The 14,895-nt window shown below is 37.0% G+C and overlaps 1 protein-coding gene across 1 annotated transcript in view; it reads left to right on the top strand.

Moving 5' to 3' along the window:
- The window catches only part of GPR158 (G protein-coupled receptor 158), a 194,241-nt gene that overhangs the window by 101,725 nt on the left and 77,621 nt on the right, over nucleotides 1-14,895 (top strand). Inside the window, exon 5 of the mRNA XM_040075372.2 lies at nucleotides 8,486-8,554. Coding sequence (XP_039931306.1) covers nucleotides 8,486-8,554 — 69 coding nt within the window. The remainder of the gene's footprint in view (nucleotides 1-8,485; nucleotides 8,555-14,895) is intronic.

Genomic DNA, 14,895 nt, shown 5'->3' on the forward strand with positions numbered 1-14,895 from the left:
GTGAATCATTGTTACCTTGTATTTCACCAATACTCCACAAAACTCTGCAACACAGAGCCCCAAAGTTCAAATGAATGGAGCTGGTAGAGCACTTTCAGTGTAGGGTGCTGGCCAAGGATTTAGCTGTCACCAAAGAAAAACCTGTAGTAGCCTTGAAGGCCTATGTTCATTGAGTTCTATTACACTATGACTTCACTTTAAAAATAAATTATGAAAAATTAAGTAATTGAATTCTTGAATTCCAGCAAATGTTTTCCAACAATGACAACTATTATATAATGGAAAAGTTTTTCCAAGGTTTTTTCAGAGTCATCTATTAAACTGAGCAAACTGCTAAGATTTTTGCTGTTACTCTCTGATGCCTGCTGAGTCTTGTATTTATAGCCCTTATAGGGTATCTGAGTAGACTGAATGGTCTGTCATGTGGTAATAATCTTTCCCCCCTGATTCTTTGATGCAGTAACTTTAGGACAATTGCATTTGTCTGAAATTTCATTTGGGTTCCTGAATGGGCATTTACAGATTTGCTGGGAAGAGACTTCCTATCATGTCAGCAGAATAACGGCAACATTATTTATTTATCCTGCTCTTTGTCTTGGAGTTGTATCCTGCTGTGAACCTTCCTTGTACAATCAATAGCAATAGCAAATGCTAGATATCCCTGGTGGCTTGCATGAGGTCTTTGGCATGCCTCCCTCTCTAAGAGAAGGCTTCTGTTTGAAGCAGACCTTTCTTTTTGTTTTAAGGGTCTAATAGTAAGACCCCATTTTGATGTGAAAAAAAAAAATGATTTAACCAAGGAGAAGCTCTTACGAAGATGAGAAAATAGGGGTTTTTAGAAGTTTTACCCAGAGAGAAGAAAGAAGTAACATAAATTAAGAAACAGGGGAACGAAAACACAAAAAAAAAAAAAAAAAAAAAAAAAAAAGTATCATGAGAACTTTCAAATAGTGGAAATAAAACTGTATTGGAAACCTTATTCTAGGAAATGTCTTGCATTTCTTACTGCATATTTGTGACTGCAAAACTTTTAGTTAATGGTAGAATGTTCAGAGAAACTTCATGCTGTTTTTAATATTTTGATTGTTTGGTTGATTTTGGCTATAGCATGTGGTACAAGCTAAAAACAAATCACTCAGACTAAGACATATTCCTGTTCTTCATTTTTTTCTTCGTTTTTTTGGGTAAAAGTTGAAGGTTTTCAGAAGCAGGCTCATTCTGTCAGCTTCTCATTAGAACTTTGTGCTATGAATACGGTCATATTGCTTTTTGCCTTCCTTGTCCCAGCCATGCCTCCCCTATCTGGAATAAAATTATGACATTTTTCTCTGACATCTTCTCATCAACTTCAATATAGCAGAAGAGAAACCTTGATCTCCTCCAGCTTCCCTCTAGGACATCCCAGCTACTGCTTTCATAGTTACTGTAACAACCTGCTTGTTACCAAATGCCATTTTGGACTCTGGAGCTCGCTGTGCCCCCGGCTATGTCTAAGCCTTGCTGAACTCCTTCTGAGCTCGCTTTTAAGACATGTTTTCTGCTAGTCTGCAGCCCTAAGTTTATTGTCTCAGCTTGGTGTCTTGACTATTGCGATGTCCTTTCAGCTGGCCGTGGCAGATGCACTCACAGCCTGCTGCTGTCTGTTCGAAATGATGCTGCACATGATTTACTGCTCTGCCACTTTCCGTTGTCCTCGTTGCATATCCCTCTTGACATCCTACATGAGCTGTATATCTCTGGTTTTTTTCAACTCCCAAATGAGCTTTTTTCTGTCTCCTAATGCCATTTCTTCGATGCAGAAGTGTCAACACCAGCCTCATCTTGTCACCTTTTCCAAAAAACACCCCTTCTTCCCTTCATACTTTCCTCATGCTTGGTGGAGGCTTTTTGAAAGCATCCCCCTGCTCTCCATATCATTTCTTCAGATTTAAGTGCTGACAAAGTATGTGACTAAGAGTGGGATAATGATTGGCTGGGACTACTAATTGCTAGTTCTGAAATGTGATATTGCCTTGTTCTGTTGTTCTTCTCGTCTGCCCTTATCCATATGCTGTCCCTTGTCTTAAACTCTTAACTTTGTGCAGATAGCATGGCCATTTTCACTTTCTCCTTGTGCAGAGTCTGCACTACCTTGAGGCTTCCCTGGGGCTGGGCCTTTCAGCAATACATTGGAAAGAAGAATAATTAAGATGTGTATAGCAGTATTTCCTTCAAAGACAAATGTGCTTTTATTTACAGTGAAACATACGTTCCATGAGCTAAACTTAATGAGAGATTGTTTATCTTAATAAATTCTGAAGAGCTGAAAAATCTCACCATTTTTGGGATTATGATTTCTAAGATGCAATCTGTGAAATTAATACCTTATATTAATTTGGAGTGGTTTAGCCCTTGGTTCTTGTACAGTAAAAGTGAATAAAATAAACTGAAGTTGGATTTAAAACCTTCAGAATTATGAGGTTTTGATTGATCTGAAATTAATATAATGATTTTCCTCTATAATTAATTTGCCTTCTAAGTCATGAAAATAATGAGATTTTTTTTATCTCAATCAGATTTATTCTAGTGCTTCTCACATATTTTTCAGTTTGTTTCCTCTGAGATGTTATGAATCTTAAACTTTGCAGTCAGGTTGGGTTTTTTATCCTTTTACCATAAACAATTTATTTCTGTAATTGACCTACAATTTACACGGACAATTTTAGTGAGCTGTGGTTTATCTTCTGTAATAGGTTGAATAAGAAAGCTGAAATTTAGTTCAGGTGTTCTGGAGCTATTTGTAAACTAAACAGAGGAACATACTTCAGTGTTAATTGCATGCATAACCTAGTGAAATAGACACTTTAAGTGATCCAGAGTTTTGATGATTGTCATTGTAATATTCATCTTTTAAATTAACCATAAAGCTGTAAATAGACTGAAATTGAACTTGGTTGTTTACTTCATTACTAATTTTCTTTCATGTATATATTCACCACTATTTGATGAGAAGCAGGTATCTTGATCTAAGAAGTATGTCCTCAAGGAAGGAATTTCTGCCCTTATAAGAAAAGATGTCCCTGGGACAATAACCATTTTTACTGTGAGGGTTCTTCACCAGCAAATACTATTTTCTCAAATGTCTGTCTTGTAGGTGGTGTAGTGCAACTTAGATGCAGCAATGCCCATGTTTCTAAATGCAGAACACCTTACCTTCATCATAATATATCTCAACAGAAAGGATCAAGGGCCACATGAATTGAAAAATAAAATATTTTGGGATTTCTTGGATGCCTGACATCTTGTGTACTTTTAATGAAATTGCTTTATGATTGATGGCCTTTGCTTTTCCTGACTTTTTTTTTTCAACTAAAATGTAAATTTAGTAATTATATGCTGTTTGAGCTCAGCTATAACTAGTAATAGGAAAAGAAATCAACTTTCATGTAAGTATTCTTCAAAAGCTTGAAAGGGAAATGAAAGAACATGAGGATTATATTTGGTTTAGGAATACTGCACAAAACCTGCAAATGCCAGAAAATTCCAACAATTTGTCACTACAGTTTAAATGGCAGCCCATAACATAGGCCTGTCTTTGGAAAATTGGCCTTTGCTGTGACTATTTCTGTACGTGTAATCTGTATTCTATTAGGAGGGTTCAAATAAGTTAAAAGTATTTGTTAGTGTGATGAAAGGTAGAGCAGGACACACAATTTCCTCTTTATTATTTTACAGAGAGATTTTCAAAAGAGGTACAACTCTTTCTCCCTTGAATTGATGAGTTTTTCCTGCAGTTAGTTGGGAATGAGTTATTTGAGTTTTGTACCTCAACCAACAATTATAAAATTAAAGCAAAGCCTTGTTATGGAATTTAACATTTCTGTTTTCCTGGGTGGCAGTCCTAATCAGTCCCTGAATTTATTATCAAGACAATAAATAACTTATGACACTACTGTTGTAGGGTACTAACAGAGGATTCAGAGAACTCCTTCCTATTGCTTTTGTGCCCATTCTTTAGTCCTCAATATTTCTCTTCCAGGTGTGAATAAAATTAGGATAATCACCACTATGAAATGTAGTTCCACTCTTTTCTGTAACTCCTAAAATCAGTGTCTGGGAACTGGAAGTCCAAATTCTATCTTTTAACAGAAGAGCCAAACATGTTGCTGTTACTCAGCCTTGGGGACAGAATTTCTGCTTTCTATTTCTTAAAAGTAAGCTTTAATTGAGATAAAATTCTTGAAAATTAGTACTCCCTTAGTTTTTCCACACAGCTCTTTCACTAAGAAAGATAACAATGTCTTTGTGTTTGGGAAAAGGTAAATGGGATAAGATGGAGGAAGAAGGTTCAATGGGCTTTAGAAAAACAGCATGTGGAAATCAAGACAAAAATATAGTCATACTGGAAAGAAGTTATTTGTTGGAAAGGTATATTTTAGTAAGAAAAGCCACTGGTAATAAAACATTTCAACCAGCTCCACTTCAGACCATGTATTTTCAACTTGAAAAAATCTCTTCTCACTTCTTTCATTTAATAGAAGTAAACAACCACCTGTACCAGGAATAAAAAGAATTTGACCAGGAAGGGTTTTTTTCAGAGAAGTAAGAGACAGATTTGGGAATACAGTCCTGTAAGGTCTCATCACACCTCCTGTGTCCTCATGTGCAGATGGGATGGATCTGCCAGGACCCTGCACCTCAAGGGTCCTCCTGGGAGCACTGCAGAGCGAGCACATTGCCTCTCCATCTACCTTTAGCTACACTTCTTATTTCACTTCTTTTGGGACTGTTTGCATAGCAATTTCTCTAGTCACTTCCAATATATCAGCTTTTCACAGCAGAACAAACCTGTGCCTGTTCTCTGTATTCCTTGCTTCTTTACCATTGTCGTGTATCCATATGTGCTTTTCAGTTACACATGGAGTGTAGATACCCCTTCCAGTTTAATATATATGAATGTATTCAAAGTTGAGACCAAAGTGTATCTGAATTTTTCTCTAATATGATTTTTACTATTATATATATATAAATTTTATATATAAATATAAAATAATATTTCTATGTGATAGATATATATTTTTTTTCTGTTATGCTTTATTTATCTGAAAGGCAATCTCACATTCTGGTGAAACGACCTTTGTAAAAGGAAATTTTCTGTAAATCACAGCCCTCTTTGGTCATTCTTTATATTACAGAAGTGGCAGAACTGTTTAACAAAAGTGAAAAAAAATCAAAATATGGTAACATTTCCCTCTCACTAGGTTTCCATGGTACCAAGCTCATATAATACACAGTGACATATGCCCTGGAGGAGCCTGCACTGGTCCAGTTCCTGGACTAACACCAAAAGTCTGCAGTTCAGTTACTTCAGTGTTACATAATGTAACTGATACAGGATGACTTTAATTGTATTTTGGCTTTTATTTTTTTTTTCTCCACTATGAAAATACTCTGACACTCATATCACTCCATTTATGTGATGACATTCAAAAATTCAGTGCTAATTAATGTTGTTGTGTTTCCTGGATTGCTTAGGCCAACAAATAGTTGAAATGTGGCATCATCTGTGCTTGTTTATACATAATTTCAGCTTTTGTTTTGTTACACTTGATGCACCTTGGGCAGCTACACTTTTTAAAATTTCCCTTGTGCAAATAATTATTAAACATTTATTTATGACCCTTTAGCAGTAGCCAAGAGGCATGTATGACTTTTATTTCTTAATGGGATTTTTCACAGAAATGGTGTTACTTTCTCAGACTCAAGGATAAAGAATGACTGTTTATCTCAAAGGCTACTAATGTGACCTGGATAGAATGGATGGATGGAAGACTGAGCAAATCCCAAGACATAAATCAGTCCTTCAGAAACTGTACTCTTTGCAGACCTAGATAAGTGAATGGTATAGGTAGCTAAGTGTGCAAGTTAGTATGAAGCTAGAAACAAAATAAATTGCAGTATTGCTTCAGTGTCATCAATGTGTAACCATCGAGTGAGACAAGGAAATCCAGAAAGGACAGTTCTACTGACACAAATAAGAAAAGATAGAAATGAAAGTGGCAATAAACAAACTGAACGTAAGATGAACAGCCAGAGAAATAAGTAAAACTAGGAATAAATGCCAACAAGCAGGACAGATGCAAAACACCCCAAGCAGCTGTTAAAAAGAAAAAAAAAAAAGAAATAATAATAATAAAAAAGCACAAATATTACACGCAAGTGGAAGAAATTCTCACTGTATGAAATTTCAGGGCTGTGTCCTAAAATGCCCTAATTTCTGTGAATTTCATTGGAGAATTTTATTTGTGCAGCCTGTACAGGCGGATACCAGCTGGTGGAGACTTTGGGCAATCATTGGTCTCCTTTCTTTCGTTTATTTTCTTAAAGGAGCAAGGGCTTTTTTTCCTAGGTGTATGGGCATATTCACTGCTGTGTATGTTTCAGATGCCCATAAAGTGAAGCATTTGTGATCCTGTGCCCAGCCATGCCTTAGGGACCTGTGTTTGCAAAGTCCATACAGTGGGAGATTCAGCTTTCGGTGGAAAAACTGTTATTCACAGACTTCTGGAAATACCTGTATAGCTAATAAAATATTTTCAGTAAATTAATTTTGGAACATTCTGCTTTAGTTTGGTTTTCTTCTTTTAGTTAAACCCTGTTATTAAATTTTGAGTGCTGGATAATTTTTTCTTCTGAACTTCTTGGGCAATAGTAGTCATTATGGAAGAAATAAAAATATTTTAAGTGTTAAAATATCTCTTTTTCTTTGCAGTAAAGAAAACCAACAGTTTCAAAAATGTAGTTTGGGAGAATGCTTATACTTCAATTTCCAACCTATTTTTTTTTCTTTTCTCTGTATTTATGTAAAAATAGCTGTACTATTTTGTATTTGAAGTTTTGAGCTTTTCTTCATCCTTGTGGATAGCACTCATCTCTGCTATAATATCTATTCCATTTGGCAAGGAATCCTGTTTAGAAGAGCAGTGATACCTGTAAACATTAGGTGAACCCACCCCTGTTCTCCTGGTACCAAAGGCTGAGGTGAAAGTACTGTCAAAACCTGGATTCGAGCCCATTTTGAATTCCAGCATTGCTCTGTAAACCACGCTTCTTTTAAGGCAGGAAGCAGAAGTGCGTAGATAGAATTCACAGAGAATGGTCCCTACCAGAGCACAAGTGAGAAGAAAATCACGGGATAATTTATTGTTATGGAAGAAGAGCTGGAAATGCTGAAGTTCTTTGCCCTAGCAGGTTGTCTATGATCATGCTGCCCAGAAACAAGCCTGATAAGAAAAGACTGATCAGGATGTGAAAAACTTACTTAGAAAAGAACGTCCAAATTGGAGTTAAAAGCACTTTAGATGTTTTAGATAATTTCCATCTTCTCTATATGAAGCTCATTTCAGTTGCTTTGTTGGCCATTCTGGTATATTCATTGTACACAATAAGAAAAAAAAAAAAAAGTATTCTTTCGTAGTTTGAGTATTGCTCAGTCATGAGGGACATGAGCTCACTGACCTCTGCCAGTGTCTCGCATGCTGTTGGAGCCACTCATGGAAGGGAGGGCACTGGCATGATAAAAAGTGTTATCCCACCTCTGAGGATCTGCTTCCCATTGGCTTATCTGGCTCAAACCCAGCTTCTTCCTGAACAAAGATTGATTTGTTGTGGTCATCATCTGGTGCTCACAGCCTCTGCGCCTGAGCTGCACCTCACATATCAGCAAAGCACCTCTGCTTTTGCAGTGGTCAATTCTTTGAGTCACTAACCCTTGGAATTTCACAAGTGTTTCATATTTCTCACAAGTGCTGATGTTTTGTCACTAAGACAAGGCTCTAAGGCACAGTTGCACTGTACATAAATCATCAAACTTATTGGACCATACTTTGTATTAAGAAAAATAATTGATTTTTTTTTTTTTTTTTTAATTTTAAGATTTAAGAAAACCATGTTGGTTTTCTTAACCAACATGTAGTAAGGAAATGGCGTAGTATTTTACAATCCTGATAAGTTAATGAATCAACATCTTGGTACAGAAATTTCAGGGAAAGTAAATGCATTTCAGTCTAAGGCCATGCTCTATATTCAGTAAAATCGTAGATTATTCATACTGATTATGGAAGCCAAGTCATTAATATTAATTGAGCAAAAATATTCTAGGGACTTCTTGAAATTTAAACAATGCAGAACAAATTCTACAGTTAAATTCATGTCTGTAATTTCCCTGATCCCTAAGTGTTGAGAGCAAATTTAGCAGTTTCGAATCATATCCAGCTAATGTCTGTTGAATACTATTTAACATAGGAAAAAGATTTTTTAAATTGAACTGTGTAAAACACAACCACTGTAATGGGCCTGTGATTTAAAGAGCGTGGAGCATGCAAGCATGACAGACAGCTTAATGAACATTACTGTGGAAGTGTTATACTGACAAAAGTGAAGGTACCTTTATGAAAATGGCAAACAGAGAATTTTCTAATATTTTGTGTTGGTTTTTGTCTTCTAGAGTATCAGGGCTTCAGGACTGGTGCTGTTGGAAACCATTCTTTTCGGATCACTTCTTCTGTACTTCCCAGTAAGTCAGACTATAACTTTTTTTAAAAAAAATACACCCTTGCCAACATTTTAAAACATTTTGTGAATTACTCTGGTGAAAATATAAATGTAAAAGTTATTTATTAATTGTTAGTTTAATCTGACTACAGAATGTGCTGTATTCTGTAAATATTCTTAAAAACACTCAAATGTTTTACTATATTTGTAACAAATCTCCATTTTCAATTTGGTGGAAATTGCCAGTGGTTTAATTGGAGGGTTTGGGGTTTTCTGGCTTAAGAGGAGATTGTGCTTTGGAAGACAATATCTCTCTGCTCTATGGTATGGGGGAAAAAAGCAAGGTATGTAAAAGAAAGACACTGATTATACCAAATATTTCTCTGGAATGTAGTATAAAGGAGATTAATTATTTCAGTGTATTACAGGCATGTATTTTGATGTTTCTGAAGGTATGTGGCATCTTCAATACCATGTCTTTGGGGAAATTAGATGGCTTTACCCTTATCCTGTAAGTGAAAAAAAAAAAGTAATTTCACAGTCACATGAGAAATATATCACAAAACTCACAGAAATATGGGTCCATTCTCTTTTCAAAAGTCACAGAAAAACTGAGTTTGCTAATTGCCACATAAACCCAAGACAATGACTAGATAAAGCAAGACATCCAAGTGTACTTTGAACGAAGCTGGCAAGAAAGCATGCAGGTTGGGAGACAAAGATAGAGTTGTGGACTATTTTAAAATGTGTTTATGTTCTCTTTTCCTCAGTAGTCAGAATTTTCTACGCTTTTACAGACCATCATGTAGTTACTGAAAGATGAGCTAGATAACAAAACTCTTCAGTTGCTGCAGAACAAGCAGGAAATAAACTGCAGTAGAATGTGTGAAGAATATTATAAATAAACACAAACCCTGGTGGAATTTTTATACATTCTTTTTTAATAGTGTGCGTCTTTCAGTTCTAAGGAAAAGTGTGTGCATATTTAGGATAGTTCTATGTATTTTTTTATCTTTCACTTTGCAGAAGTCAAGGAAATTAAAGTTCTTGGTTTTTTCATGTTGGACAAAAGTTTTTTACACCTTGCAATAAATACTTCTCCGATGGGTTTTCAGAGCTTCTTTCATATATCTTTCCAGTGAACAGAACAGAAAGCCTATGCACTGCTTCCTCAGATGGTGCTGTGGAGCATTTACAGAAATTAGTAGCTTAAAGCATTGTGTAAGGGATTTCCTTTCCATGGTTATCTCCTCTTTGGTGTCTCAGAGAACCCTGGGGCCAGGTAATGGCTTCCTCAGGCAGATGCTCAATTAGAACCAGTCAGTGTCTGTACAGCCTCAGCTCCAGAGTCTGAGAAGCCTCTTCATGGCTCATTGGAGTTGTGTCTGTGGTCTGCTCACCTGTCACCCATTCTTCAGTTCATTTCCCAGCTCTTGTCCTGGTCCTCCATTTGTTGTGTTTCACAAAGGATGAACGTTCTTTGGTGGCTGCCTGTCTTCATGCTTCAGGTGCTCAGCACCTGGGACACTGAGACACCACTGTGGAGAAAGATTTCTCTCAGCAGTTGACTTGAGGGACCATGCTGTTGGATGCAAGAGCTGGTGACCATCCGCAGCCTATAAATGCAGGGGGAGAAGTGGTTCTGGGAGGGTAAAGTTCAACAACCCAAGTGTCCCCTCAGCTCTTCATTGACATTTAAGCTCCTCCCCCCCCTTTTTTTTTTCCCCACTGACGTTAAGGATGTTAAATGTACAGCGAGTGCAAAATGACAGTTTAATGTATTATGAGGAAAGAAAAATTGATGGAAATTCCTATTTAGCCCATGTCTCAGATGGGATGTAGATACTTGACCAGAGTTTATCTTTCTCTGTGCATCTCCAGCTCCTACTATATAAAACTGTCCGCTGAGAACACATTCTAATGGAAATGAACAGGCAAAGTGTACGACATGGCTTCTCTCTTCTAGCAGTTTTATGTTCCCACACTCTTTGCTGGGGCACTTTTCTTTCTTCTCTTAGTAATATAGGGAATTGGTAATCAGGCTGTTACTCCTACAGATTTGGGGGAAAACAAAGAGAGCAATTTTATCATTTCTATTTTGAGGGGTTTAGGGGAGGGATGTAGCAAATGTGGTAGTGGGAGTTCCTTTGCAGTTTCAGACAGAGAAATTATTCCTGATTTCACCAACCAGAAAAATATGGTTTCATAAAATCAAAGATCAGAAAGATCAGCTTTCCAATATCCCTGTCCCTCAATTTCATGGCAAGGAAGTTTTCATCAATTTCTGATTCAGGGCAAGACAATGAAACAGTAAATGTGTGAAAGCTATAAAGCATAGTCTTTTTAAGAAAGAAAAGCTGCGAGGTGTGAATTATGAGGGGTGAGTCCTTGGAATGGGAATTCTTGATGTTTTGCTGTACATGGACAGAATCTAAATGTGCTCACCTGCTTATTGTCTGGGAACGGAGCACAAAGCAGAGCAGAATGACACGAGAAAGACAACCCAAGCTTTAAACAGTCTTGTTTGCACCAGCTGACATTCACGCTGATATTCATTCATAGCAGGGTGTACAGCATATATTATCAATACACGTGTTGGTCATAAGTCATGTACCTGCAAAGCAGATTTTGTTTTTCCTGGGTCATATTTATTTACCCCTTTGTGTTATTTGGTGTTTTTATTTGCTTCCGAGAGGAATTGAGAATATTTTGTGACCTAATGATGTGGTTAAAGATGTGCTCAGTAATATGTGCCCAGAGGTCATTGTTTCAGCTATTTGATTTGATCCTCATTTTATGCTAGAAGAGTACATTAGAGCTCTAAGACTATTTAATGTAAATCTCACATCTTATACACCCAAATTAGGCTGTGCTCTCCCCAGATAGTGTGAAATGCGAGTTAACGTATGGAATGGAGTTCATAAGCACCACTGCAGTAACTGGGTGTTGTCTTTCAACACAAGGCTATTTTCCTTTGCTATCATCTCTTCTTCTATTGTGATTTGGAACGTAAAACTAAAAAGCTTTACTTTCACACTCAACCAAGTGTGGAATTACACAGCTTGGCTTAGTGCATGTAACAATGTAAAGATATTAAGGGATGGCCTTTCAGTTCTAAATAACTGAAATCTCTATTCATGTGAGGATTCAGTGCAAAATTACATTCTTATTTCAAAACAAAATCCCCTTAGATATTCTCAACACTGCTTTAAGTCTTTGGCATCTTTGTTCTCCACTCTTCTACACTTCCCTAATTCTTTCTTTTTCTAGATCTGTTTGCTCAGTCTGTCTCAGATTGTTTTGAGAGCTTTCAGCATACAAATTTCACTGTGTCTAGAAGGGGTTTATTGCATCTCTGACTCTCCCTACCCTCCAATTAAATGGAACCCAAAACCTACTTTGTTACATTGCTGAATTTTTTTCACTAATTGTTGTTGTTTTCATGCCTACATGCAGTAATCTATTCATAGTGTAACATCATTAATTGAAAAATAATATCACCAGTCAGCTGCTTTTGGTGAGAAAAACAGCTGTTACAATGCCCTTCTAACCAAATGGGAAGTGCAAATGATGGTCTCCACCTAAATTTATTATTCAAGTTCTGCTATATTCATAACAACACTGATCTTTCCTGAATTATAAGCAGGCAGTTGAGCTTTGTCTATTACAAATGCATAGATTTTACTCAGAAGTTGCTGGGCAGCTCTCATTTTTGAAACTCTTATTTCTTATGTTTCCTGTAGTCTCATAGTAACACCTCTAATTGGCCTTTACTTAGTTTTTCCAATTATCAATGGATAATTGGCTCCTTCAAATGAACACTAGGCTTTCTAATTGATTTTGTTTATATTTCTTAGTTCTTAGATTTTGAACAGAAAGCCAAAACCCAACTATCTTATGGATGAGTCCCTTAATTTCAGTACTTGGCATTTGAGGGGAGGAATTTCATTGCTTTCCTTGTCCAGAAATACTAACTGCTTTGAAACCTTTAGACCTTTCTTAATTCCCTGTCTTGCTAATGCTTGGAACACAGTGCAAGTTTAAAGACTCTTTGCTTGCTACAAATACCTTCAAATAAAGTGAGCAGTAGCACAATGTTGTAAGAGAGTAGCCTGTTAATTGCATTTAGGGTCAGACCTCAGCTGATTACAGACATCTGTAATGGGCACAAGTGGAAAAATAGGAGATTCTGACAAGATATGAAGAAACTTTTTTTTAACTGTGTGAATTGTCAATTACCAAAACGCTTTGTCTGGAGTTTATGAAAAATCCATCTTTGGAGGTATCAGGACTCAACTGGGCACAAGTCTGAGCAACCTGACCTAGTTTTGGGCAGGGGGCTGGACTAGATGACCTCCAAAGTTCCCTTGCAAATGAAATTCTCTGAGTCTCTGTTTTTTATGTGTGCATCCATAGCTGAGACAGTCACCCTATGCTCACAAAATCCTGAAGAGGAACTGAGCCTTTTATGACTTGTTTTAGACTCGGAACTTGAAGATGAGGTGCATCATGGCCAACACTTCATGGACTATAAATGAAGCCTGAGGTACTTGCCTCAAATGGTGATGAATTCCACCCTAGGAAGCTAGGATTACCTGCTATATTAAATAGCTCCCATACTGCTAGTCTACATTAACTGAAACTCCAAAATACATGCAGCAGGTTGCATGATATAATGATATGATGTAATTTCGACAGTCAGTGATCAAAGTGAGCATGATGATGCAAAGACCAAGGGAATAATTTCTTCTCCATGTTCTTGATATAACAGATAAGAAGTACTAGATTTAAATTCCAGCAAGTGAAAGTTGTTAGACAATGAAGCTGAACCTTGTAACAGTGAAGTCAGCTAGATCATAAGATGGACTAGCTTTGGAAGCTGCAGAGTATCTTTTTAAAAACTTATGATTTTTTTCTTTTACTCTTCTCTTCCTTTGATTAAAAAGTCCAAATTCATTACAGCTTTCCCCTGTTTTTCCAAACTGCACATTATAACAAGGCAATATTGTTATCAGTTTAGAGAAATGGAGCTGTGGGGTGGGGGACATTGACTTCCTGATGCTCATGAAGTAGTTCAGTAACGAATCCTGGAATAAACTTTGTGCTCAGACATCTTGTTGTGTGTGTTAAGATCAGTTTCTGGGGCTGTCTTACTCCCTCTTTCACACTCAAGCTAAAATCACCTAACTTTTTGTGTTACGAGAGGTAATAGAAAGTGGGGAGTCATGGAGCTCAGATAGGGATATGGGGTTTTTTCCCCCTCAAATGATCTGTATGTGTGTTCACATGGAAGAAATGAGCTGTGAAGTTTGGGAGCGTGAGACTGTGGTAGGTCCCTTAGTGATAACAGTCCTGACCAGAGCAAGGTCACTGGAAAGCTCTGGTTTTGACATTAATGAATGTGAAAATAGAATCCTACAAAATACTCATGCATTTGGCCCTCAAATAAGGGATGTGCTACAGAAACACAGTCACTGTTTATTCCAAACATTGATGTGTACTGAGGCCAACTGAAAAATTTGCTTTTCAAACACATTTAGTGCTGGAAGTCTGCTCTGATACCCCAGATGTTTCAGGTTGATTCTTTTTCAGGATATAACTGTATTACCTTTACTCACAAAAATAGCGTTCAAAGCTTTTAGAATGAACAGTCATAATTTTATTCTTGTTCAGGTAAAGAACATGCCTGTCTTTGGTGTTCATGTCACTGAAGTCCAAGGACACATTGTAAATGTCTGCTCTAAAATAATCACTACAGATTTCTGTAGTACTCTAGGAAAGGGTCTTTCTGTTTATTTGAATCATAATGGATTAGGTATCCTGTTACCCTGGTTTTTCTGGGTTTCTTTATTAGCCTTTTGATTTTCATAAATGGAGTCAGATCTTTTAGTTACTGTAGAATATTAGAGCAGTTTTTCTACCTTTCCCACAGAAGTAATATAAACAAATCCTTTGTTTTTCATTCTCTGTCTTTTGTTTGCATATTTCTCACCTGAAAACAATTGTAACTGACAATTAGTCTGGCCACTGAGGCTGAGGGGTGGAAACCCCAAAAAGCCAATCTTCTGCTAGACCCACAAATGTATAAAAAGTAAAAGAATAAACAAAGGGCTCTCTTGTCTCCGCTCTTTCAGCTGGGAGCTGGATCAGAGGAACCTCTGCGAAAATCTCTTGTCTGCGTGTGATTGCTTTGTGTGTCTCGGTGACAGTATCCAGTCAATGCAAAAGGCAGATTTTAAATACCATGTTGCAAGGATTTTATATGTACATTGTATGCTTGGGCGTAGAGGTGAGGGAACCAGGCAGAAGATGATGCAGTAGTTAGTCTCTCTTGGTCAATGTCCTTGTCAGATGAACATACTT

The sequence above is a fragment of the Hirundo rustica genome, chromosome 1 (assembly GCF_015227805.2).
Source record: "Hirundo rustica isolate bHirRus1 chromosome 1, bHirRus1.pri.v3, whole genome shotgun sequence".
NCBI classification, from domain to species: Eukaryota; Metazoa; Chordata; class Aves; order Passeriformes; family Hirundinidae; genus Hirundo; species Hirundo rustica.